Below are 25,707 nucleotides of genomic sequence, written 5' to 3' on the forward strand. Positions count from 1 at the left end.
AGTTTTGCTTTTACTATGGTAAAGATTCTATTTAAAAAATAGCAACTAAATTCTGTCACTGCAAATCTCTGTGTTGCATTTGAGAGAAAGAACAGAAAAAAAGAGAATTTTTTTGTTCACCTTGGATAAATAATAAAAAAACCCTCTTAGCGGCAAAATACAAATATTTCACTCATAACCCAAGCACCAGACCATTTCTTTGAAGAAGCTTATGATGCACTTAAGATATACAATGCCACGATATCATAATATGGAACTGAAAGAAATTTCTTGAGAAACCATTAACTTTGAAGGAATGTCTAGACAACTGTGTCAACAAATGCAAATAATTTATGCTTCTCAGCTCCTACCCAATGGATGGCCCCATGCTGAGTGTACACAAACTCAGAAGAAAAAGGCATGTCACAGTCATATGACTAGGGAGGATAAGAGAATCACATAGAAATTCAAGTTAATCTTGAACAGAACTTCAGAAAGCACTGCTCTAAAGTTAGCCAGCAAAGGGATGTGCCCCTGGTCATTTTAGCTAGTTTAAAACACTAACTTACAGGTGGTGCATCCTAGCTTCAAATGAGAGGTGATGAAGGGAACACAGCTTTTAATTATGATAATTCATTCTGTTAGAAAAATAAAAACTAAATGACTACAAAATACTGTACAACCTCTTGCAGTAACTAACAAAGTGGCTTCTGGAAACAATGCTTTTGCCAAAAATGCATTTTTAAGGCACTTAAACAGATATATCTTTTTTAATATAGATAGAAAAATAAAATATGCGCTAAAGCAACATTCACAAATACCAGTCTTCTCAATTGTCTGAGTGTGTACAGTATAGTACATATATACATTCACTGTGACACGGACTGCTTCCATTGTTATACCTTCACAGGTACTTTGGGCTGTCTTGTTAACTTCAGTGCCTGCAAACATGAAACAAAACAATCATTTATTGCGTTGCTAAAGAATATAACCAAATACAAGGCAAGCTTTTATTTTAGTGGGTGCAAAGGGTTCAGTGTATTTCTAGGTGGCTCTGAGAAGCCATATTATCCAGCTTTATTACAGTTTATAACTGAAAGGTTCTAAGTCGTTTCCACTCAGTTGCAGAGTCAAGTTTTTCTTGCTGTGAAGGATTTTCATCTTACCTGGATGATAAAATCACTTGGCTCCAAACTGAGTTGTGTGCCTCTATGGAGGCAGAGCAGCACCTGGAGGGGGAAAATGCAAACTCCCCTCTACTTGCATTTCAGTCACTGTCATTCACTGAGGTGCTGGGGAGTTTAGTGTTATAACTTTTGACTAGTACCTGTCTCCTTCCTGAGTGGCAAAGCCCAGCAGGAGAGCACTGGAACTGTTGGAGGAGAATGTCAAAGCATCTCTGCTGGTGGGCTGAGTCTCAGCTATCCTTATGAGAGCAACTGGTAGGCTCTATTCAAGAAACCATCTTGTGAGGCAGATAATCCAATTATTGACCTGTTTTAAATTCCCTTTTTTGGGACAGATTGTTAAGAAGCTTAAGGAGAGGCTATTCAGACAATATCTGGAGTCCTCGTATTCCTACTGATCATCTGGTTTCAGGCCTGGTTATAGTACAGAAATTGTACCAGTTGCATTGACTGCAATCAGATATCATTGCTTCCTTTCCAAGAAGTCCCACTAACAATAGCAAATAGGTTATCAGTCCTGAGGCCTCTCAACAGTAGTTTTAAATATATTTAATGTCTGTATCAGTTCCTACAGCTTGTCAACCATCCCATTAAATACTTAAATACAAGACTAGTTGCCACCAATATGCTGACATCACCCCGCTCTACATTGCCATGGTGCATGACCCAACGAGTGAAGTTGAGCAAATTACTCCATGTCTAGCTTAGGCTCAACTCATACAAAGGGGAGATAGTGCCTGTAGGTTGGCGGGGAGAGGCCTCTTGATTTAGGGAGTACACGTAGCCGTTTGTCCTCTGACTTGCAGTGTTAGACCGTAGCTGCTCCTGGATGCTCAGGTAGTAGCATTTGGACAGAGAAGCATGGCTTCTTCTTTTGAGTGTAGACCCTACTTTATTTATCCATGCCTCTGTCCTGTGGAGATAAAATTGCTGCAATGCACCACCCTACATGGCACTTAATGTGGATTTCTATTTATTAAGTAGTGCGTCCTATGGCACAATACACCAGTGCTCTGTGATCTATACAAGCTTCCAATTAGCTTCTAGGTGAAATATAAAGTGTTCAAAAAAAGCTTTAAATGACCTGATTACTTGAGAGGCCAGCTCTTTCCTGTGGTATAAGTCTGCAATTTCTATCTGGGATGGTGCTAGTCCTAATAGCCCATTGTTTTATAAAGGGGGAGGGAGGAAGGACAGGACATTTTCTAAGAGAAGTTCTGAACTCTGGAAGTTAACTCACAACTCCTATAGGTCCTAGAGAGACTGGATTTGCTGACCCTCATCAGGGAATAGTCATGCTTTTTCCTGGGCTTATCCTGAAAGGGTACTTTAACAGATGTAAATTGGTATGAGGATGGAGACTGTTATTTGAGGTGGGTTGATTAAATAAGTGAATTATATTTTGAGAGATGTGATTTGGTGAGTCTTTGTATTGCAAATATTTGTCCTTTAGTTTTATACATTTTTCAAGCCTGTAAAAGCTCCTTGGCAGATGCTATTTAAAACCAATGTAAAAAAAATCCTTAAAAATAAACATGTAATGCCATGTCTCCCAACAACCATCAGCATTTAACGACTGCCAAAATTTAGCCATTAGAAACTGTACTCTTGGATATTATATACCAAGGGATGCAGGGGAGAGACGCAATTTCACATTTTGTTTGGGTAACAATTTCTTTTACTTTGTAGTTTGGCAGATTTTGCTGCCATATTTACAAGCTAGAAATATCCTACTGCAGATGAACCTCTAAATATTTAAATTCAATTTCATACAAGCAGATCACATGTACTATCATAATTAAGCAAGAATGTCAGGGGAACTGAGAACTGTGACTGGATAACCGTCTCCCACTGCAAGAGAAATGCCAAAGTGAAGCCGAGGTGTTTATAGAAAATAAACATCAAGGTGATGATGACATGTTTATTTTCAAAGCGAGAGACCATTATCCAGTCACAACATTCAGTTCTATTGTAATTATTGCATCTGTACCAAAAACTTCATTGATTTTAAAAAAATAGAGTAATTAAAATAATATTCATGTGAATAACCTAGGAGACCAAGTGAAATATATTGGTGCAGCAGAATGACAGCTTCTCAAAATATCTTTATTGCAGCATTATAGTCTGAGTAGACAACTTGTTTGGTGCTTAATGAATAAGAAACTAGTACTTGGTGCAGCTCCGAAGGAGGGTGCAATGGTGGTTCTAAATCACTTTTGCTCTCCCCCAATCTTGTACGCTGCCTGACGGCTACTGTAACTTGCAACAACTGGCAACAGCCTCAAAGGGCCTTTACACTACAAGTGGGGATCAGCTCCAGCTGATGTGCAGATTAGCTCCATCCATACTCCCTATCCTGGCCACAGGGAGGAGTGAGGTGATACACGAGCGGTAATGCCCCAGCAGTGTGGTGATCATCCTCAGTGATGCCAGTTTAACTGGGCTTTTTTGCAGGAATAGCACAAAGTTAGACCCAAGCACAGCTGAAGATCAGGACTACTGTACTTTTATTGATAAAGTCTGCCTGAAAGGGCTTTTTTAGGGGATGAAATTTTTAATCTGAGTTTTAGGCCATGATTTTTAAAAGTGACTAGTGATTTTGGGTGCCCATTAAAGTGGCCCGACTTTGAGACAGTGTTGAGGATCCACTCTCTGGAAATTGGGACCGTTTGAGGTGTCTCACGTTAGGAACCAAAACCGGAGGCACCCCAAATCACTAGTTTGAAAATCTTAGCCTCCGAGTTTGATGCAAGCGTTGGACTGACAGCACTGGAAGCTGATGTCCTCTCTGGCTGCTGACTCAACAACCCCAACATTTTTGTTGAAAATTTGAAATTCTGAAAATTTCAGTCACCTTTCTTCTCTGCCTATTGAGGAAATTTAGGCAGTGGCAGGCATTGTAATCTTTCCCACACTGTGCTGAAATGTACCTCAACTTTCACTTACAAGGACTCCCTGTATGGGTGAGAGTTTCCCAGTCTCCATACCCATTCAATCCTTGTCATCTCTGCTAACCAGAGGTGCCAATTAGTGTCCATCACGAGGATTTGTTTCTCTGGTGTTGGTATTTCTATGTTAGGAACTGGACAGACACCATTAAACTTATTTCACATGGACCACTGAACAGCTGTCAAATGGTAATAGCACCAATCACTGTTGTAATAAACTGAATTTGACCCAGTGACTTAGAGATGAAAAACCTCTCTGTATCATGTTACAGCCCTATGAACCAGCCAATGCTATATTTTCGTTTTTAAAACTTGACATGAAATACCATTCATCCATCGAGTAATCTGTATATTTTTCATAAGTATAAAGGACAACATAATATTAGAAAACAATGAATGCTTTAGTCCTGAATGATTTTAATTCATTGCATACAGGGCTCTCATTTAAAAACAACAACAAACAACAACAACAAAACCCAGCAAATACACAGGACCTCAAAATGATAGATATATGAAATCTCACCAGAAGAGAAATTCCAAAGCTAGCTTTATTTGACAGAGATTGGCTCATGCTGCAAAGTTCAGATCTATCAAGGGCCTTCTTATTGGGGGTTTTCTGAGTCAGGTGCCTAATGAGCAAGAAGCCAGCTGCAGAGGTCTGATCTGGATCTGAACTTCTCAAAAATCTGGTATGTTTGAATCCTGGGTTTTCATTCAGCCTTATCGTGAATATCAACACCATAAAACAAGAAAGGAACAAAGGAACCCTAGCCCAGGATCTACAAGAACATTGAAGGGTTTCAGAGTTACATTTACTTACTGTTATTTTTTCTTACATTAAAAAAATAGTACTCTGCATTATATTATTATTATGTGGGAGCAATTTCTTACCTTCTGTCTAGAAACCATCCAAGATTTTATTGTTGGTACCAACACACTGCCAAGAAGAATCTGAGCTGGGTGATAGATAAGTAAGGGGACGGAAATTAAAGATAGGTGCTCATAGCCGGCAAATACTATCTTCAGCATTGGAATACCTGTGGGCACAAAGACAGCAGACTTAAGACTCCGACTTTCCTTTTCCCTTCAAGGATCACAGCAAAGCATTTTACATTTTACTAAGATTTCAACCAGACAAAAAGAACATTTCTGCAAGAATGAAGACACAGAAGAATCTTGTGAAAGGCAAAAAAACCAGGTGATTCACAACAACTCCACTGAAGAGGACCCCGTCCTCCTCTGGCAAAGCCTTAGAATACCAGAAAGGCTTCAGACAGAAGTTCCCTAATTAAGTGGAGTGATGCCAAGCTCCAGCCAGAGGCTTGATGCAGATTTGTACCTTGATGGAGAGTGATTGTGCAGGTGCTGGAGGGAGCCTTGGATTCTTTTATTTTTTTCTCTCCTTTGCTCTATCCCCATTTTTCTCACTTGTTCCCTATGAACCTGCCCATTTGCTCCCATTCATAATCTTCCTCCAGTCCTACCAGCTGTGTGGGAGCACTGTGCACCTACAAACTCCTGACCCACTCCCTTTCCATAGAGAAGTGTTCAATCATCAGCCTTCCCTGCTCTGACTGATGCTTATGGCTCAGGTGGAGCCAAGTGCCAGTCAAAGTGAACAGTCATTTGTTAGCAAGATAATATCACTTCTCACTCTGGCTATGAGTTTTCGAAGAAAGGGAGGAAGACAAACATCCTAATGAACTAATGGGGCAGAACAAATCAGCTGAAGTGGAGTTAGCAGGGAAGTAGGAAATGGTTAGAGTACAGAGGAGGCTGGGGGTTGGGAGGAGTGGAAGGACATTTTTCCTAGGAGTCTTAGTTTGAGCTCAACAGTGTCATTTCTATTACACTTCTCCAAGGAGAATCTTGACAGATAGTGAATTTGTATGTCTCTGTCTGACTCAGCCATTATATACTAAAACAAGGTATCTTTTTAAATACTTGTTCTGTAAAATAAGTTTTAAAATATATATAATCTGAGAGGATCTCTTTTTATGGAATGTTTTTCCATATAGAGCTGGAAGTAAAACACAAAACTCTTCACCTCTAGGTCATTGATTCAACTCTAGGGAAAGGATGGGAGGGATGAGATCTGCGAAACTTTCATTACAAAACCTGAATAGGTGAAATTTTTATCACAAACCCAAACTTGGGTTTATAGAGGCTGGCAAACCTCAGCTGAGTTTGGAGGAAATATGAACCATCTGGATGGTGGGAGTCTAAATGAACCAAAACCAAGAAGTTTGGACAAATTGCCATGAGCCAAACCTGCAAAGCTCCATAGAGGTCTAGCAGAGAATGCAAGAGATCACAACGTCTGATGGCTATTCAATGACTTATGTGTAATGAGCTGCTGATGTGAGTTCCGTCCCCAGTGGACAAATGGCCACATCACACAAATCATCTGCAGAATTAACACTACTGATGGTAGCCTAAAAAGAGAGATGAAGGCACGAACACATCACTGGAGGATCAACCACATGCTCCCCCTTTAGTGGGTCTGGCCCTGGTTGCGGTTCATTGACAGGGCAGTGTGGGGAAACTTGGGCTGATGCTATCTGCGTTCTGCCATGCCTGTTATGTTATTTTGTTTTGCCCTTCTGTAACGAAGAGCCAAACTGGTTTCTTTTTAAAATGTTGTAAAACAAACAAGCAAAAAAGAGAGCCCCCATCTCGATTCCTGGGCTGAGGATGTATGCGAAGTTTCAGCCTGCAACATATTTTTATGGCGAGGTTGTGAACTGCTGTTAACTGAAGTTATAACAGAAACACTGACTGAAACAGTAGTGACATGAGCAGGTGCTGCCATAACAAAAATAGTAAAGTGAAGGGGATGAATTTAAATCTTACAGATGGATAGCAAGGAACGAAGGTGCTAAGCAAAAAGGATCTGGTTATCTTTATTTTGGTCTGTCCGCTCCTGTTTTGCTCATCACTTATAGCATACTACTACTGACTCTAATGTAATAAGATAGCTACAGCAAAACTAAACTAGTTCAGTATAAGTTTGCACAGCATCAGAGCACACACATTAAAATAAAATAAGGTCAGTTAGAAACCTCTCAGGTTTTCTCAAAATACTTTAAGAGTTTCTCACCTCATTTTTCTTGGATCTTGTTAGCATATGTGCAGTCCTACCTGATGGTTTAAAAGTGGTTATATGTACCCAGACATATATTGCTCTATGCTCTGGGTGGTGGGTTTTGTTGTTTTGTTTTTTCTTAAGAGTCATTGGGCCATATTTTTCCTCACACTTGTGTAATCTGATTGACTTCACTGGCTTCAGTCCTGATTTACACTGCTATCAGAGGGCGGGAAATCAGGCCTGTCCTTTATTTTTTGCTGGGATTTTAGACTCTGCTATGGCTTCACTGTATGATCTCCATGATGTAAAGCAGAGGTGGCCAAATATTCTGACAGACATGTGGTCAGGGACACACACATTCACCTCCAAGAAAAGAGGGAGCCATGGGGCCTAGTTAGGTGAGAAAACAGCACCTTACAGGATCAAGAGATGAAAAGTAGAAAGGAGGAACACCAAGGATCGTCCAAAAAATGTCATCACCTCCCGGGGGAAAAATAATTATCTAGACACTCAACCATCTTTCCAGCCAGATTTTCCCTGTTTCTTGCTCTCCTGTCTGCTCTCATTGTTCCTGTGTTCCTTCTCAGTCTTTGGTTCCTGTATTCTCATGGGCTCGCTTTTTTTCTTCTTCTGGCCCTTGATGTTCTCCCTCACTTAACCTTTCTGTTCCTGCATACTCTCTTTTCTTCCTTTTCTTGGTTCTTGCCCTTTTAACTGGTGTTGTTCTGCTGCATGAGGGTCCCAGTGAGAATCAGGTGTAATTGCATTGAAGGCAATGGTGTAACACCTGTGTAAACGGGTGTTATGAGAGGAGGGCCAGACTTGTGGCGCTGGATTCCCATTTTTTCCTGATGTTTCTGCTCTTTTCCTAGGTCTTTCACCACTCTTTTATTACTAACATTAAAGCATTTTGTGCTACAGTGCTAGGGACCTAGAGCTGACCCAGTGCTCTGGTCACTAAGGCCTGGTCTACACTATGACTTTAATTCGGATTTAGCAGCGTTAAATCGAATTAACCCTGCACCCGTCCACACAACGAAGCCATTTATTTCGAAATAAAGGGCTCTTAAAATCGATTTCTGTACTCCACCCTGACGAGCGGAGTAGCGCCAAAATCGATATTGTCATTTCAAATTAGGGTTAGTGTGGCCGCAATTCGATGGTATTGGCCTCCGGGAGCTATCCCACAGTGCACCATTGTGACCGCTCTGGACAGCAATCTGAACTCAGATGCACTGGCCAGGTAGACAGGAAAAGCCCCGCGAACATTTGAATTTCATTTCCTGTTTGCCCAGTGTGGAGAGCACAGGTGACCACAGATAGCTCATCAGCACAGGTAACCATGCAGGCCGATAATCGAAAAAGAGCACCAGCATGGACCGTACGGGAGGTACTGGATCTGATCGCTATATGGGGAGAGGATTCAGTGCTAGCAGAACTTCGTTCGAAAAGACGAAATGCCAAAACTTTTGAAAAAATCTCCAAGGGCATGATGGAGAGAGGCCACAATAGGGACTCAGATCAGTGCCGCGTGAAAGTCAAGGAGCTCAGACAAGCCTATCAAAAAACAAAGGAGGCAAACGGTCGCTCCGGGTCAGAGCCGCGGACATGCCGCTTCTACGCCGAGCTGCATGCAGTTCTAGGGGGGGCCGCCACCACTACCCCACCTCTGACCGTGGATTCCGAGGTGGGGGTAATCTCATCAGCTACACCTGAGGATTCTGCGGACGGGGAGGAGGAAGAGCTTGCGGAGAGCACACAGCACTCCGTTCTCCCCAACAGCCAGGATCTTTTTCTCAGCCTGACTGAAGTACCCTCCCAAGCCAGTAGCCAAGAACATGACCCAATGGAAGGGACCTCAGGTGAGTTTACCTTTTAAAATATAAAACTTGTTTTAAAAGCAAGCGTTTTTTAATGATTACTTTGCCCTGAGGACTTGGGATGCAATCGCGGCCAGTACAGCTACTGGAAAAGTCTGTTAAAGTGTCTGGGGATGGAGCGGAAATCCTCCAGGGACATCTCCATGAAGCTCTCCTGGAGGTACTCCAAAAGCCTTGCCACAAGGTTTCTGGGCAGTGCAGCCTTATTCCGTCCTCCATGGTAGGACACTTGACCACGCCATGCTAGTAGCAAGTAATCTGGTATCATTGCATGACAAAGCCTGGCAGCGTATGGTCCCGGTGTTTGCTGGCATTCAAGCAACATCCGTTCTTCATCTAGCTGTGTAATCCTCAGGAGAGTGATATCGCTCATGGTAACCTGATTGAAATATGGGAATTTAATTAAGGGGACAGAGGTGGCCGTTCCTACTGGGCTGTTTGCCTGTGGCTGAAAAGAAATCCTTCCCTGCAGTTAGCCAAGCGCAGGAGGGGGGGAATTGGCCCTGAGCTTTTCACGTTTGGCTAGCAGGGATCTTCCCTGTTACCAGCCACGCGGTGGGGGGAGGGGTACAGCGATCATCCCAGATAATTCATGGCGGGAGAGGAGGCGGGGGGTTAGTATGGTTTCTGCAGGGATCTTCCCTGATACCAGCCACGCGGTGGGGGGAGGGATAAAGCGATCATCCCAGAGAATTGGATGGGGCGGGGTTTAGTTTGTTTTCTGCTGCTGAAGGTTAACAGGAAAACCGCAGCAGTCAACGGGCTTTGCTTGGTATGTGGGAAAGGAGGGCGCAGAAGGCGAAAGACAATGGCTTACCATGGCCGCATGCAAGCTGAATTCTGTTGCCCGGACCTGCGTTTGTGATCTCTAACACCAAAGCCACAGGCACTCAATATTAAGATGGAAAATGCGACCTTGTACTGAAATCACATGTGCTATGTAATGTGAATAGTGTTGTTTATCATGAAAGAGTATAAGCATTGTTCTGTAAAATGTATCATTTTAAAAACTTCTCTCCTTTTTTTCAACCCTCCCTCCAGCAGCTGCAAATTTTTCAAGCCTCCGTCCTCTGTCCCGAAGGCTATCTCAGATAAGGCGGCGGAGAAAGAGGACGCGAGACGAGATGTTCTCGGAAATAATGGAATGCACCCGCAATGAAAGAGCTCATTTGAATGAGTGGAAGGACACGGTATCTAAATTTAGGAAAGATGCCAGTGAACGTGAGGTCATGAGGGACGCTCGAGATGAGAGGTGGCAGGCTGCAACGCTGGGGCTGCTGCGTGATCAAATGGACATGCTCCGGCGTCTGGTGGAGCTTCAGGAACGGCAGCAGGATAACAGACTGCCGCTGCAGCCGCTGTATAACCTCCCTCCCCCCTCACCATGTTCCATATCCTCCTCACCCAGACGTGTAAGAACGCGGGGGTGGAGGCTCCGTGCACCCTCCCACTCCACCCCAGTGGACAGCCCAACCAAAAGGCTGTCATTATATTGAATTTTTTCAGTGGCCTTTTACTTCCCTCCTATCCTCCTCCCAAACCTCACTCAGATTACCTTGTCGGTTCTCTCCCTATGTTTATAATCAATTAATAAAGAATACATGATTTTTAAACGATAGTGACTTTATTTCCTTTAAAAGCAAGCTGTGATTTAAGGGGGGAGGGTGGTTTGCTTACAGGGAATGAGTCAATCAAGGGGGCGGGTTTTCAACAAACAGAACTTTCACACCGTAGCCTGGCCAGTCATGAAACTGGTTTTCAAAGCTTCTCTGATGCGCAGCGCTTCCTGGTGTGATCTTCTAATCGCCCTGGTGTCTGGCTGCGCATAATCAGCAGCCAGGCGATTTGCCTCAGCCTCCCACCCCGCCATAAAGGTCTCCCCCTTACTCTCACAGAGATTGTGGAGCACACAGCAAGCAGAAATAACAATGGGGATATTGGTTTGGCTGAGGTCTGAGTGAGTCAGTAACGATCACCAGCGACCTTTTAAATGGCCAAATGCACATTCTACCACCATTCTGCACTTGCTCAGCCTGTAGTTGAACAGCTCCTGACTCCTGTCCAGGCTGCCTGTGTATGGCTACATGAGCCATGGCATTAAGGGGTAGGCTGGGTCCCCAAGGATAACTATAGGCATTTCAACATCCCCAACGGTTATTTTCTGGTCCGGGAAGTAAGTCCCTTGCTGCAGCCGTTTAAACAGATTAGTGTTCCTGAAGACGCGAGCGTCATGAACCCTTCCTGGCCAGCCCACGTTGATGTTGGTGAAACATCCCTTGTGATCCACAAGTGCTTGCAGCACCATTGAAAAGTACCCCTTGCGGTTTATGTATTGGGTACCCTGGTGCTCCGGTGCCAAGATAGGGATATGGGTTCCATCTATCGCCCCACCACAGTTAGGGAATCCCATTGCAGCAAAGCCATCCACTATGACCTGCACATTTCCCAGAGTCACTACCTTTCGTAGCAGCAGCTCAGTGATTGCTTTGGCTACTTGCATCACAGCAGCCCCCACAGTAGATTTGCCCACTCCAAATTGATTCCCGACTGACCGGTAGCTGTCTGGCGTTGCAAGCTTTCACAGGGCTATCGCCACTCGCTTCTCAACTGTGAGGGCTGCTCTCATCTTGGTATTCTGGCGCTTCAGGGCAGGGGAAAGCAAGTCACAAAGTTCCAAGAAAGTGCCCGTACGCATGCGAAAGTTTCGCAGCCACTGGGAATCGTCCCACACCTGCAACACTATGCGGTCCCACCAGTCTGTGCTTGTTTCCCGGGCCCAGAATCGGCGTTCCACGGCTATAACCTGCCCCATTAACAGCATGATCTCCAAAGCACCGGGTCCCACGGTTTGATAGAATTCCATGTCCATATCCTCATCACTCTCGCCGCCGCGCTGCCGTAGCCTACTCCTCGCCGCCTGGTTTTGCAGGTTCTGGTTCAGCATAAACTGCACGATAACGTGCGAGGTGTTTACAATGTTCATGACTGCTGTCTTGAGCTGAGTGGGCTCCATGCTTGCCGTGGTATGGCGTCTGCACTGTTCACCCAGGAAAAAGGCGCGAAACGGTTGTCTGCCATTGCTTCCCTGGAGAGGGGGGAGGATATACCCAGAACCACCCGCGACAATGTTTTTTGCCCCATCAGGCATTGGGATCTCAACCCAGAATTCCAATGGGCGGAGGAGACTGCGGGAACTATGGGATAGCTATGGGATAGCTACCCACAGTGCAATGCTCCAGAAATCGACGCTAGCCCCGGTACATGGACGCACACCACCGAATTAATGTGCTTAGTGTGGCCGCATACATTCGACTTTATACAATCTGTTTCCAAAATTTGAATTATATAAATTCGGATTAATCCCGTAGTGTAGACATACCCTAAAGGTATTAGCTATTTCCCTCCTGGAGTGGAATTAATAGGGGGGATGGGTGCTCAATGGCTTAATTAGACAGGAGGCTGACCAGATAATGAAAGCAATCAACCAATCAGCTGGGAACAGTTAAAAGGACAAGAAAGAAGCACAAGAAAGTGCCAGGCAGAGACCAGGGGATACAGGATTTCAGGATGGGGTGATCTTCCCTTCTCACTCTCCAGAGAGTTGGTTAAGGGGGGAAGTTTACTTTCAGTTGTATGTGGCTACACAAGGTTGTACTGGTGAACTGGTGGAAGGGACCTAATAAATAATATGGTGGGGATTGTGTCCACCCTGGTTTGTGGGTGATTCAAAGAGTGGAGAAGGTAGCCTGTTACGTATGTGTGGAGTAGATATGTGAGTAGGAGAAAATCTGCTTGCCCAAATTCCATGACTATTAACATGGCCAGCAATAACGGTGGGGTAGCTACAACACAAAGATACTGAGTAGGTGTGCCAGAAAAGCTCTTTTGCTCCCCTTACTTATGCTGATTTGGCCCCAAGATTGTAGTTTGGACATCCCTGATCTAAGGCTACTGGTTCCCAAGTAACTAACTGGAATCCATTTTCCTCTCCCCCAGCCTTGCACCCAGTGTAACCTCACACATCTTTCACTTCCTCTCTCTCTCCCCCCGTTACTTTCACATTTTCTAGTCTCCTTTATATAAGGCCCTATGAAAATACCATGCTGCACTTCATTATATTTATTTAACTGTAAAATATAAAAAAGTCCTACAAGATTTGAAGGTTTTTAAGCAAATTTCAATATAGGATTCTTTTCATCTAGCTATCATTGCAGTCATATAAATGAAGCAAATTAATTTTAATGCTCCAAGGTACTGATTCTGTGTCACCATGGTTGACAGGATCCAACCAGACTTTATGAGATGGCATTTGACTTTATGGAAGTGAGCACTATGCACGCATTTACAATTTTACAGGGACTTTAAGCTGTCATGCTGAAAAATGTTTATAAAACATTAATCAAAAAGTGCCTCTTTAATACAATGCATTGTCTGAAAGATGTTAGAAGGCACATATTGTAAATGGATTCTTTTTCTGACTAAAGTAATTTCTACCAAAAGCATTTCCCCACTGCTATACAAGTACACAGTGTGGATAGATAAAGAGCACTTTCTCAGCACATTACTACCTGATCCAAACACTTGGGAAATCACTAATGTACAGCATGCCATATTTCCATGTCACACATGACACATTTGTCTAAAATTACCCAACAGAGTTTGACATTGCAGCATATTCCATAGCAGAGCTTTCAACTGACATCTGCCAAGTAAGAACTTCAAGTAAGAGCTTTCTTCTTCTAACAAGCAAGTAAGAGTTTTCTTTTATCCTATACCCATGATGGAAAGGATAAAACAATAAGTACTGGAGCTCAGTTTTTCTATTTTAATATGTTTATTTTATGCTCCCTGAATTTGGAAGCTTCCTCATAGCAGCGTTTCATCACTTGCTGTTTTCTAAAGTACTGCTATGATTTGAGAGAACTTAATATAACATTTTATTGCTACCAAAATACAGGCTATTATCCTTCACCCCCAAATCCAAATTATTGCTAGCTGCTATACTTATTTACTTTATTGTTCAGTTTTTTTCCCCTTAAATGTCTCTATACCAAACCATTTATCCTAAAACTTTATCACTTATACTACTGAACCACATTCCAAATCACTTGTGCATTGCACATATGAGAAATTGCAGTATTTTTACTTGGAGAAACATATCTGGAACAACAGAAAGAGAATACCACTGAAAGTATGGATGCACAAGCCATTCAGAAGATCAGAGGAAAAAGTAAATATCCCCAAAGCAATGACAATCATTAGAATATAGTCCTTGGTCTATGGATTTGTAATATTCTATTCTACTTGTCTGTACATTTCTAGTGAGTCAATTACCACAGTATCTAAGCGTCATATACAAGAAATAAGACATTACTGAGTTATGAATAATAGTAGCTTCTCTGTCCCTTTCCAAGGTATATTGTCTTTCTGCAGGATCACTTTGGAAGTTGATTACAAAAGGAGGGATGCCAGGACATTTAGCAGCCTTCTTTATGGAGGAAATACCTATTCAGAGAAGTGAGTCTTGCATTTGGATCTGTCTGAGACAGGCAAGACACCAGCTCAGTTCAATTGCCAGTAGCAGGGAGTTTCATAAGATCCTACCACTAAGAACACACTGCCAAGCAGCCTCTGAGAATTTCCCTAATGGTTTTGCCAGCCACATCTTCCCTGCTATGGCAGTATTCTCAGAGGGGTGCAGAAAGGTAGTCATGGATATGAGTAGGTTCTAACCTATTTAGGATTTAGAAGTTGAGAACAAAGCTGTTAAAGCAGACAAGGACTTGGATGGGGAGCTGTTGTTGAGCACAGAGTACTGGTGATGTAGTGTGATCAATCTGTCTTGTTCAGGGGAGATGTTGCATGTTGTACCAGATGGAGCTTTCATGTTTATCCTAGACAGAACACACTGTAATAGTTTAGCTTTGAGGTGACACAGGACATATTAATATGGCTAGGTCTGTGTCCTCGAGGAAGGAACAGAACTTCTGGTTAGCTGTAGATTGAAGAAGGGGTTTCTGGCTACTGTTTTTTAAAACCCTGAAACTGCACACCACTTTGATTTATTTATTATTTGGCATATACAATGCGTTAAAGCCAAGCCACACCGTTCTTATCAACAATGTTCAGGGCATGAAGACTTCCAGGAAGTTAAGTCATTTTGCATTCCTCAAGAATGTGTGTCATGGTTTGTGGCTGCTCACACTGACATAGTGGACTGTCTCTGAAACGCCACTGAAATTCTGCTGCAGCACAAATCCCATGAATGAAATTGGTTGAGAAGGCTCCATTGTCTTCATGGTAAATCAAACCCGGGTTGACGTTGAGTCAGAGACAAGATAATTATTTGTCACTTTCTCTGCAGACCATGAAGCTCGCCACACATCCTCTATCATAAATCCCTGACCTGGTAAACTTAGCCACAATGGGTGCTGTGAGGGCAGACGACCATGTGGTGGATCAATGAAGTCTTTAATTAATGGTAGATGTGGCATATCATGCAATTTTGTCATGAGCTTTGCTACTCTTTCATCTCTGCGAACACTGGGTGGAGCAATATTGCAGAGAACTGGTAACCATGGTAGAGTAGATTTAAGTGTGCCTGAAATAATACGCAGGGTGGAATTAAGTTGTACATTGATCATCCTTGTGTGAGATGAGCAAGCCCATACTGGAGCGCAGTACTCCGCTGCTGAGTAACAGAGTGCCAAAGCTGAAGTGCATAATGTTTGGGTGTTGGCGCCCATGTCGTTCTGGCCAGTTTTCCAAGCAGGTTGTTGTGTGTTTTGACCTTAGTCATTGTCTTTGTAAGATGATCGCGATATGTGAGAGTCCTATCTAACATAATGCCTAGACCGGGTGTGAATCATTCTTTATTTGCTGACCATTGAAAACTATATTCAGCTCTCTGCCCACTTGTGCATGATGTAAGAACTGTGAAGAGCTACAAAAGGATCTCTCAAAACTGGGTGACTGCGCAACAAAATGGCAGATTAAATTCAATGTTCATAAATGCAAAGTAATGCACACTGGAAAACATAATCCCAACTCTACGTATAAAATGATGGGGTCTAAATTGGCTGTTACTACTCAAGAAAGGTCCTGGAGTCATTGTGGATAGTTCTCTGAAAACATCCACTCAATGTGCAGCGGCAGTCAAAAAAGCAAACAGAATGTTGGGAATCATTAAGAAAGGGGTAGATAGTAAGTGATAGAAAGTAAGGTTGCGAGTCTGTCACGGAGTCCGTGACTTTCTGTGACCTCTGTGACTTCTGCAGCGGCTGGTGCTGGCTTAGGGGCTGCCTGAGCTGGGCATCCCCTGGGCCAGCAGCTGCAGCAGTTTGGGTGGGTGGGAGGGGGCTCAGGCTAGGGGCAGGGGTTTGGGGTGTGCGGGGAGGCACTTACCTCAGGGTAGGAGGCTCCCTGACTCCCACTGGCATGGCCCCACTGCAGCTCCTAGGCAGAGGAGGGGCTAGGGGGCTCTGCGCTGCGTGCTGCCCATGCCCACAGGCCCTGCCCCCGCAGTTCCCGTTGGCTGCGGTTCCCGGCCAATGGGAGCTGCGCAGACAGCGCTTGTGGCGGGAGCAGGGCGTGAAGCCCTCTGGTCCCTCTGCTGCCTAGGAGCCGCAGGGACAGGTGGAGCCAGGAAAGGAGCCCCTGCCAGCCCCGCCAACCCTCCCCCCCCAGCACCAGCAGGGGTCCCGGGTCACCTCTCCCACCTCCCCCAGCACTCTCTGCGTGCCTGACCACCCCCGACAGAGCACCTGCAGTCTGCTGCCCAAGTTTTAGTTACGGGTATATAGTAAAAGTCATGGACAGGTCACGGGCTGTGAATTTTTGTTTACTGCCTGTGACCTGTCCATGACTTGTACTAAAAATACCCGTGACTAAAATGTAGCCTTAATAATAAGACAGAAAATATCATATTGCCTCTATATAAATCCATGGTATGCCCACATCTTGAATACTGTGTGCAGATGCGGTCGCCCCAACTCCAACAGGATATATTGGAATTGGAAAAGGTTCAGAAAAGGGCAACAAAAATGACTAGGGGTAGGGAGCGTCTGCCATATGAGGAGAGATTAATAAGATTGGGACTTTTCAGCTTGCAAAAGAGACGATTAAGGGGGGGATATGCTAGAGGTCTATAAAATCATGACTGGTGTGAAAGAAAGTAAATAAGGAAGTGTTATTTACTCCTTCTCATAACACAAGAACTAGGGGTCACCAAATGAAATTAATAGGCAGCAGGTTTAAAACAAACAAAAGGAAGTATTTCTTCACACAAGGCACAGCCAACCTGTGGAACTCTTTGCCAGAGGATGTTGTGAAGGACAAGACTATAACAGGGTTCAAAAAAGAACTAGATACATTCATGGAGGATAGGTCCATCAATGGCTATTAGCCAGGATAGGAAGGGATGGTTTCCCTAGCCTCTGCTTGCTAGAAGCTGGGAATGGGCGACAGGGGATGGATCACTTCATGATTACCTGTTCTGTTCATTCCCTCGGGGGGCACCTGGCATTGGCCAGTGTCAGAAGACAGGATACTGGGCTAGATGGACCTTTGGTCTGATCCAGTATGGTTGTTCTTATGTTCCATCAACAACGTCCAGGTTTGTAGCCTGACCAACAGCACTTTATGGTTGAATGTATCAAAGGTGGCTGACCATCCTAAAAGTATTAACGTGGATATTTTCCCTCTGCCTATGGGCATAAGAAGATCCTTCATCTGTGCAATTAGCACTTTTTTGATGCCATATCTAGGGCTAAAGTCTGACTGGGAAGAGTCCAGGTGCAGCTGGGGTTATTTTGCCACTGCCTACTCGATAGCATCTAAATTATGCTGAAAGAAACCCTTGCTGAAAGTATTTTAAGAGGTGAGGAACTCAATACATTTTCAGATCTCAATTCAGTTTCAACATGGGGAGGAAGAGGGACAAACTGAGGCAGCAGCAAAAGAAAAAAATGTCTAAGGAGGAAGTTGCACAACAAAATGGTGAGAGATTAAAGGAGCATGGTGGGACAACATGAGAAAGTCACAAATGGGGGACAGTCCTTCAGATGGAAGTTTTGGCAGACCTGCATTTATCCAAATGAACAAAAATACTTGACTTTCATGCTGTGCATTGAAGAAAGGACAATGGCCTAGATTCACAAAGATACTCAGAAGTCATGATGCTGAGCGTTGCGGCACCTTTTATGTGCCTGGAAAATCACAGGAACAACACTCCGATTCACGAAGCCTGAGTTAGTGCCTACATGGGGAGAGATTCACAAAAGCCAACATACTAGGTGGCTTTCCTGTTGAAATCCCTTCTCCTCATCAGTTGGAGGGGGAACTTGAACAGGGGGGTCTTCCACATCCCAGGTGAGTACCCTAACCACTGGGCTAAAAGTTGTGAGGGAAGTCCTCTCTCTCTCCCTCCTCTCCCATTACCCTCGCTGTCTTGTGTGAACCTGCTTGAGGGGCCTGGTCTGATAGATGTGCGCAGAGCCAGATCAGGCCCCACACGAGTTATGCAGGTGAATCCTTGTCCTCCTTGGTTTGTGAATTGCTCTGGGATTTAGGTGGGAGATACGTGCCCAGAGTTGAGGCAGTCGCACACATGTCCAGAGGCAGAAACAAAGGAGCAGAGAGAATTTTTTACTGCAAAAACTTAGGTGCTGAGTGCATTTAGGCACCCACAGGATTCAGCAGAAGTTTTGTGAATAGCAATGGAGCCTAAAGCTGGGACTTCGGTGCCTAAGAACCTTTGTGAATCTAGGCCAATGACACTAGAGCATTCAAAATAGAGCTCACACGGCTCTAGCATGAGACTGGGTGCCTGTTACCTCCTTTGGGAGCACAGCACTACTGGGATACAGATGAATCACTGAGTACCCTGTTAATATATTACATTGGCCCCGAAGTTACCTGGGGGGATGCAGGAGAATCACTTTTTGAAATTCAGCCCTGTCTGTGTGAGATTCATACTGGCTGCAAGATATTCAATGGGTCTGTGATACATATAAAGATGAAGGAAGAGGAGGAAGATTAATGAAGAATGAGGATAGATATTTCTTTTGTCACTAACACTAAAGGAAAAGATGGAGAAAAGCTAGTGCCCTAGGCATGCTTTTACTAATTTTAGTTTTTAGTTGTTCAGGTCACTGGTTCACCTTGTTCATATTACCACAGAAATTAGACTCTGCAATGTAAAATGTAGCTACCAAGAATCAGTACATCTTCGACTATCAAAGATTTAAGTAAATAAAAATGTAAAAGGGGGAAAGAGAGAATGTTCTGTTTGATCTATTTATGGTTTTTCGACGGGTGTTTTCAGATTGGAAGTGATGTTTAATGAATGACCTGAGCAATCTCACCAAATGCTAACAATGAAACATTAAACACCAACAACTGAAGACTGTTGCCTTAGACTCAGGAACACCTTAACCCATCTGACAATATTGTAGTAATAATTAATTAACAGGTCATTCAAGAATGAATCAAACCACCATAAATCTTATTTTAAACGCTAGCTTATCTCTACAATGGGACCTAGGCATATGCATGGCAATGGTGTAGCTGATCTTGGTCTACTTCAGAGACATTTTACTGCCTGTATATCAAGTCATAGTTCACACAGACAATACATTCAGTGCACACTCAGAGGTTTGTCTTGTACTTCATTACTAACATGAAAGCTATTGAGATTTGTGTACTCAGTGACTGCAGAAACACCTTTTTTTGTCTATATTTCTAGTATACTTTTATGAAACGGAGCCATGTCAGTGCCTCAGATATTATGGTGATAAATGGAAGGATGCACAGAGAGACAGACAATATCCTACAGATTGAAAGTTTTATTAATTTGCTGTTCCCTTGAACACAATTATTCTCTCTAGCACAGCAGATGCCAGGATCTGTGGAGGCATCAAAGTTTTGGCTAAGTGAGTTTCATTTAATATATTAAAATAGACATTATGGAAATACTTATATACATTATTCCTATTGTATTTGAGTGCATGCAAGAAATGAAACCCACAGTGATTCCCTCCTTATGCATCAAGGCAAGCGAAAACACAGATGCATAAACTAAACATCTTCTCCTCTCCCTCCCTCCTTTTACTGTTTTTAGGCCATGGAAATGCCAGATACCAGAATCTGAAAACACTGGCCACAACTTTTCATCTTTTTTTGGAGAACAAAGGATAATAAGATTTACTTTCCCCATCACTTGGGCAGGGACTTTGGAGCCAACAGTCCTCTATTCATCTATCTAGGAGTATAACAGGGTTTAAAAGAGAACTAGATAAATTCATGGAGGTTAAGTCCATTAATGGCTATTAGCCAGGATGGGTAAGGAATGGTGTCCCTAGCCTCTGTTTGTCAGAGGGCGGAGATGGATGGCAGGAGAGAGATCACTTGATCATTACCTGTTAGGTTCACTGCCTCAGGGGCACCTGGCATTGGCCACTGTCGGCAGACAGGAGACTGGGCTGGATGGACCTTTGGTCTGACCCAGTATGGCCATTCTTATGTTCTTATCCACAGAAGAGAGAAATACTGTCCTATGTCTATTTTCCACACTAAAACGCTGAGAATTAGGATGGTGGTGGGAGTTGTGCAACTTGCAGCTCTGAAGTTATTCCTTTCCAAGCTCCCAGCAACTCCCCTTGTAACAGGGCCACTACTTTTTCCAAGTGTTTTTTTTTTTTTAATATCCTTGCACCCACAGTTCCAGAAGTGTCTGAAGCCAGCAGCTGAGACTGGCTACCAGACGGTGCATTGAGAGCAGCACATGTAGATGTGATACTTCCACAGAGACTCAACGACATCTTTAATACTCTTTACTATAGGTGACATTTGTAGCCTCTGCCTGCTTGGGATAAAGGGATCTTGAGTCATGTCCAAACTTGGATCTCCCCAAGGGTAACCTGTCAGCTATCTGCTGAGTATAAGGTAGTTTCTTAAAGTAGATAAATTAACTTTAACCATTTTGGTGGAGAGAGAGGGTTGGGAGGGCTCTTGTGTCATAATCATTTTACAGCTGGGTGTTTGTAGCATTTTTTTTATTATTATAAAGCGGTATGAGCTTGCTGTCATTAAAAACCTGCAATCTGGTTTTTAGTGTCTGATCCAATTAAGTGTACATCTGGCAAGACACACAACCAAATAAATAATTGGAGAAGTGCAACTCTGAAATGACAATTGTTATTCATCGATCTCTTTTTGCAAGTCGAGATTGAGAGATGTAAACTTCAAGTGAATGAGATCTCCTGGGTGAGATTCTTCAGTTCAAACACAGTAAACAACTGTTGTTCTCTGATGCACATTTTAGTACTGCTGGAGGCAAACTTTCTAAATATTAATAAAAAACCTACTACTGGCAGACTGTACAGATGAATAGGAAGCACTGGGAAACAAGCCCCAGTGCTGGATTTCTTGCCCACATTCAAAGGCTAATCAAAAAGCATATGTTTCAGGGCACATAAGAAGGGAGATTCCCAAATTTCCTATAAAGTTACCCTTTTAGAATCATAAGAGAGATGAAAATTCAGTAAACAGAAACAGAGGAGGCATACGTATCATGAATCTCATGCCAAACACAACATTAGAAAAGCATGTGCTGTGTCCAAGCGCCACTAAGACTCATTTAAACTCTGACATTTCTTTCTTTGAGGTACATCTGCTAGCAGATTATCTTCCTGAATATAAGCCCTCACTGTAGCCCCTTTGTGCTGCTCTGGTGGTGCAAAGAGGCCATAAAGCTGACTTAGCTAGCCAGCATGTGGACACGATGGGAGACTAGGTGTTGCCAGAGCATTGCTACTCCCAGAGGCTGTTACTAGCTGGCACATGAGAGCAGGGCTGAGTCTGCTCTGATTTGTGCCTGGACTCCATATGTTTACTTGCCTATTGAGTCTAACTGTCACACTGAAATATACGGTAAATGCTCACTTTGAGGGTCAATCTGAAATTCCCAGACACTAACCTGGCAAGCCAGAGGGCACTTCACTTTATCCCAATAATAATACTTGAAAATATACAACTATACAAGAACATGGGGCCAGAGTCACTGGCGGGTCTAGGTCAGCATACGATGGCAAAGCCCCTTGGTGCAAAGCCCTGGTGATGGAAATTTGGCAGATGGAAAAAGTTGCGAAGTCCACAACTTCAGCGGACTGGGGTGAGTGCGTAGGGGGGTTTGAACAGCTAAATAAATGGGCACGGCCGATGGGTGTGATGATGAATGTGCTGAATGTTCACCACATGACAGCAAAAAACCTAATGCATGGTGTTGTGGCTAAACTGCCTGACATCCCTTGGGGATTACCCCTTCTGGGTGAGTAGGAATGCTGTAGCCTGCAAACTGCCAGCTCGGTTTGGGGAGTGGGGGAGAGAGGGTGCAGAGGCTTATGTAGGAGGAAAATATTTAAGCTATCTCCATTCCAGAAGCCTTGAAAATGGATTTGGTTTTTGTCTGTCCCCCCAGTGGAGTGATATCTTTAAAACATTGGCAAGTCCCGACAATCAAGTTCTGCCTCCCCTCAGAGTCTAGCGAGAAAGGAAGGTGGTGACTGGTTAGGGCATAACGATGACTTGATAAATAACATTGTACCTCAAGCACATGTTTGGTAGGGACTCAAATGAGCAAGGGTGGGAGGGTGAAGCAAGTACGTAGCCAGTCCTAGAGAACTGACCAGCCATGCAAGGAGGCCTACATGGCTTCTAGTTAGACTAGATAGCTCTTTCCTTCCTTGGAAATAGTTTAAAGTTTTTAGGAGAAGACTAACTGGCTCGTTGGTCAGCCAGCCACAAAAAGGGAGGAGAGTCTATGAAAGGAGCATCAAAAAGGGAGTAACTTTCTTTGGCTTCTTGGTTCTGCTTTCAGCTACAACAATGTAGCTTGGGAATAATTTCAATGACTTTAAATGACAATAACAGAACTGTTTACAGGTACTGGGAACTTCTGTACATGAACTGGGGGTCCTAGTACTGTCCTCTTGTGCCAGGCTCTCATTTCTAACTCATGCACCGTTAGCCTCTCCAGGCCTAATCTTCTGAAATAAGTGCCACCTACTGGGAAGGGAGAAAGCCCTCCCAACCGCCCTGCTAGTGGCAAGGGGAGAGACACAAAAGAACTTAAAAAAACAAACATTAAAACTGACCTCAGAAACACAGATTTGAACTTGAAGAACCCACACTAACAGTAGGCACTTTATCCTTGGTACCAGTTCTTCACAGTAGTTTGCTCTCACAATACTCATTAGAAGGCCAGGAGATTTCTTACGCAGGCACAGTAAGGAGGATAGAGTGGGGAACGAGAGGGCTATAGTAATAGCCCTTGTGAGACTTCATATCTTTCTAGGAATTCAAAAGCAAAAATGGATTCAATGGGAACCCTATGATTTTAACAATTTTGGTGGAAGTTGGGAGTACACCTTGGTCCAGATACAGCCTCCCGCCATCTGTTCCTTCAAATGCCATCCCCTACCAACAAGAATCATCTCTCTCTTATGCAGGCAGGTCACTTTCACCTAGATCCCTCTCTCAATCGGGTTAGATGAAAAGGAGATATAAAACTAAATATCAGCAGCAAGTGGATGATAATGCAGCCTAAAATGTTGCCTCTTAGTCTTCATATAAATATTGAACAAAAGGGGTTACAAGATGGATCCTCCATAACCTCACACATGAAGGCCTTCAGAGAACATCAGCAATTGCACAGCATTACCCTTTGGGAACTCTATGTGAGAAGTCAATGGAATCACTCATATGCTTAAAATTAGGCACATGCCTTATTACCTTGCTAAATCAGGGCCACAGAGCACAAACTTGAAGTCACTGGGAACAGAGAGCATTCAGCACCATGCAAGAAGTGCTCATTATTCCTGCAGGTTCAGCTCCATATTTAGTGGGTCTGCAATGGTTGACTATACAAATTAACGCTGGGCTGAAACTTGGCAATATTTCTGGTTTCACTGTGTTTCTTTTCTCTTATGCAGTAATTAAAAGAAGCCTTATTTTATTACAGCCTGTAATCTGTAATGTGAATCCAATCTTTTGGCCTTTTTATATTTAAAGCAGCTAGATTCTCATTGTCATAAAATAGGCAAATGTAGCAGCACCCTACCTTGTTTTTAAATGGTCTAAACATAGATTTTCCACTCTGCACCGAAGCAATAAAACAGTGTATCCATTTTTATTAAAAAAGAAAACAAAAACAGAAAAAAACCTTCAAATGAAATTAAACCACAAACATTTTCAAGTAAAGTTGACCAAAATAAATAAATATACTGCTTCTTCCTCAGAATATTTATATAAACTGAAAAACATAATTGGGTTTATTTAAGAATCTAAAAAGCCATTGCATTATTGCCATCTAAATGAGAAAATGTACGCTGCATTGAAAACAAAATCCTAATTCCATAAGGGTTTTTTTAACAATCCTTTGTCAATCATATCTGCTATGCTGACGTTTTGCACCTGTGATAGCCAGAGTAGGTAGCAGCTCTTCATTTTCTGCTGGATAAAATACATATAGGTTGTAGTTATTCAACTATTATGAAGGTTTAAATTAAAAACTGAATTACTGGCGAGTCTGCATTTTAATTTTTTTAAGTGGTGACCTGTAGCTAGTAATTCCCTCTCTATAAAAGATACAATAATCTCCTACACTAGCCAGAGACTATGTACAAGTGCAGGCAACAAAGCCTGCAGTATTGTTTTAGATGAACCATACTGATCGCTCTGTACTTCCTTCAGGCCTCCTCTTTCTTGCTGAACGAACTCCAGGGAATGGCATCATGTCGGGCTTTCCAGATGGATTATGTGAAGCCATAGCTCAATGTCATTTTCAATAGCAAGACTCATAATTAAAGGTCAAATAGTCACTTCATCTGCAATCAATCAATAGAAGAAGTACTAATACTAAGTACTAATCAATCATTGGCAAATGCACTAATAAAAGCCATGAATCAAATGTCTGCATGTGTGTGTACTCACATGTACTGTGTATATATGGGGAGAAGGAGAGAAAGAACAAAGTGTGGGGGAATATGTGAGGATACCACATTTATCTTCACTATTTGTAAGTTTATATCCCTAATTCACTAGTTAAATGAAATAGAAATAAATATGGTTTTGTGTGCCAACATGATGTATACTATTTAGAAACCACTGAAAGGACCATTTATATTAAGAAATATTAATCAGTTTATGATACTGAATGAAAAATATAAGGTACCTAGTCAGTGTAATTCATCCTTATGCCCTGCACCCTGATCTTTGAGGAAAAATAGGTGTGTCAGCTGTTCAGTATATAAAATAAACCCCGGCTTATGGGGACAGCACTTGTCTCAGTGTAGAGTGAGCAATTTTTCATGAATTCAGCATTGGAAGTGGCAGTTGAGCATGCATTGCATGAGAATTAGTTGGTTTCTTAATATGGTGTAGGAGAAATATCTTACAGAAGTCTTCTGCTGTTTCTCCTATTACCACTTCTAAAGCTTTAAAGCTGTCCTCTCTTCCTCCTCTTCTGTTGGTTCCATTCTAAAACCCCCAGGGAATGGACAAGAAGCACCTATCAGAGCTTCAAATGTCAAGATGAGAAAAACCAATTTCAAGCCCCCAAATAAAGC

At 43.0% G+C, this 25,707-nt stretch overlaps 1 protein-coding gene across 1 annotated transcript in view; it reads right to left on the bottom strand.

Annotated features, from left to right (window-relative positions):
* Positions 1–875: 875 nt before the first annotated feature.
* SLC10A7 (solute carrier family 10 member 7) overlaps positions 876–25,707 on the bottom strand; it is a 188,993-nt gene continuing 164,161 nt past the window's right edge. Inside the window, exons 11-12 of the mRNA XM_065405265.1 lie at positions 5,006–5,151; positions 876–920 (exon numbers count right to left, since the gene is read on the bottom strand). Coding sequence (XP_065261337.1) covers positions 876–920; positions 5,006–5,151 — 191 coding nt within the window. The remainder of the gene's footprint in view (positions 921–5,005; positions 5,152–25,707) is intronic.

Source organism: Emys orbicularis, chromosome 5 (assembly GCF_028017835.1).
Source record: "Emys orbicularis isolate rEmyOrb1 chromosome 5, rEmyOrb1.hap1, whole genome shotgun sequence".
NCBI lineage: Eukaryota > Metazoa > Chordata > Testudines > Emydidae > Emys > Emys orbicularis.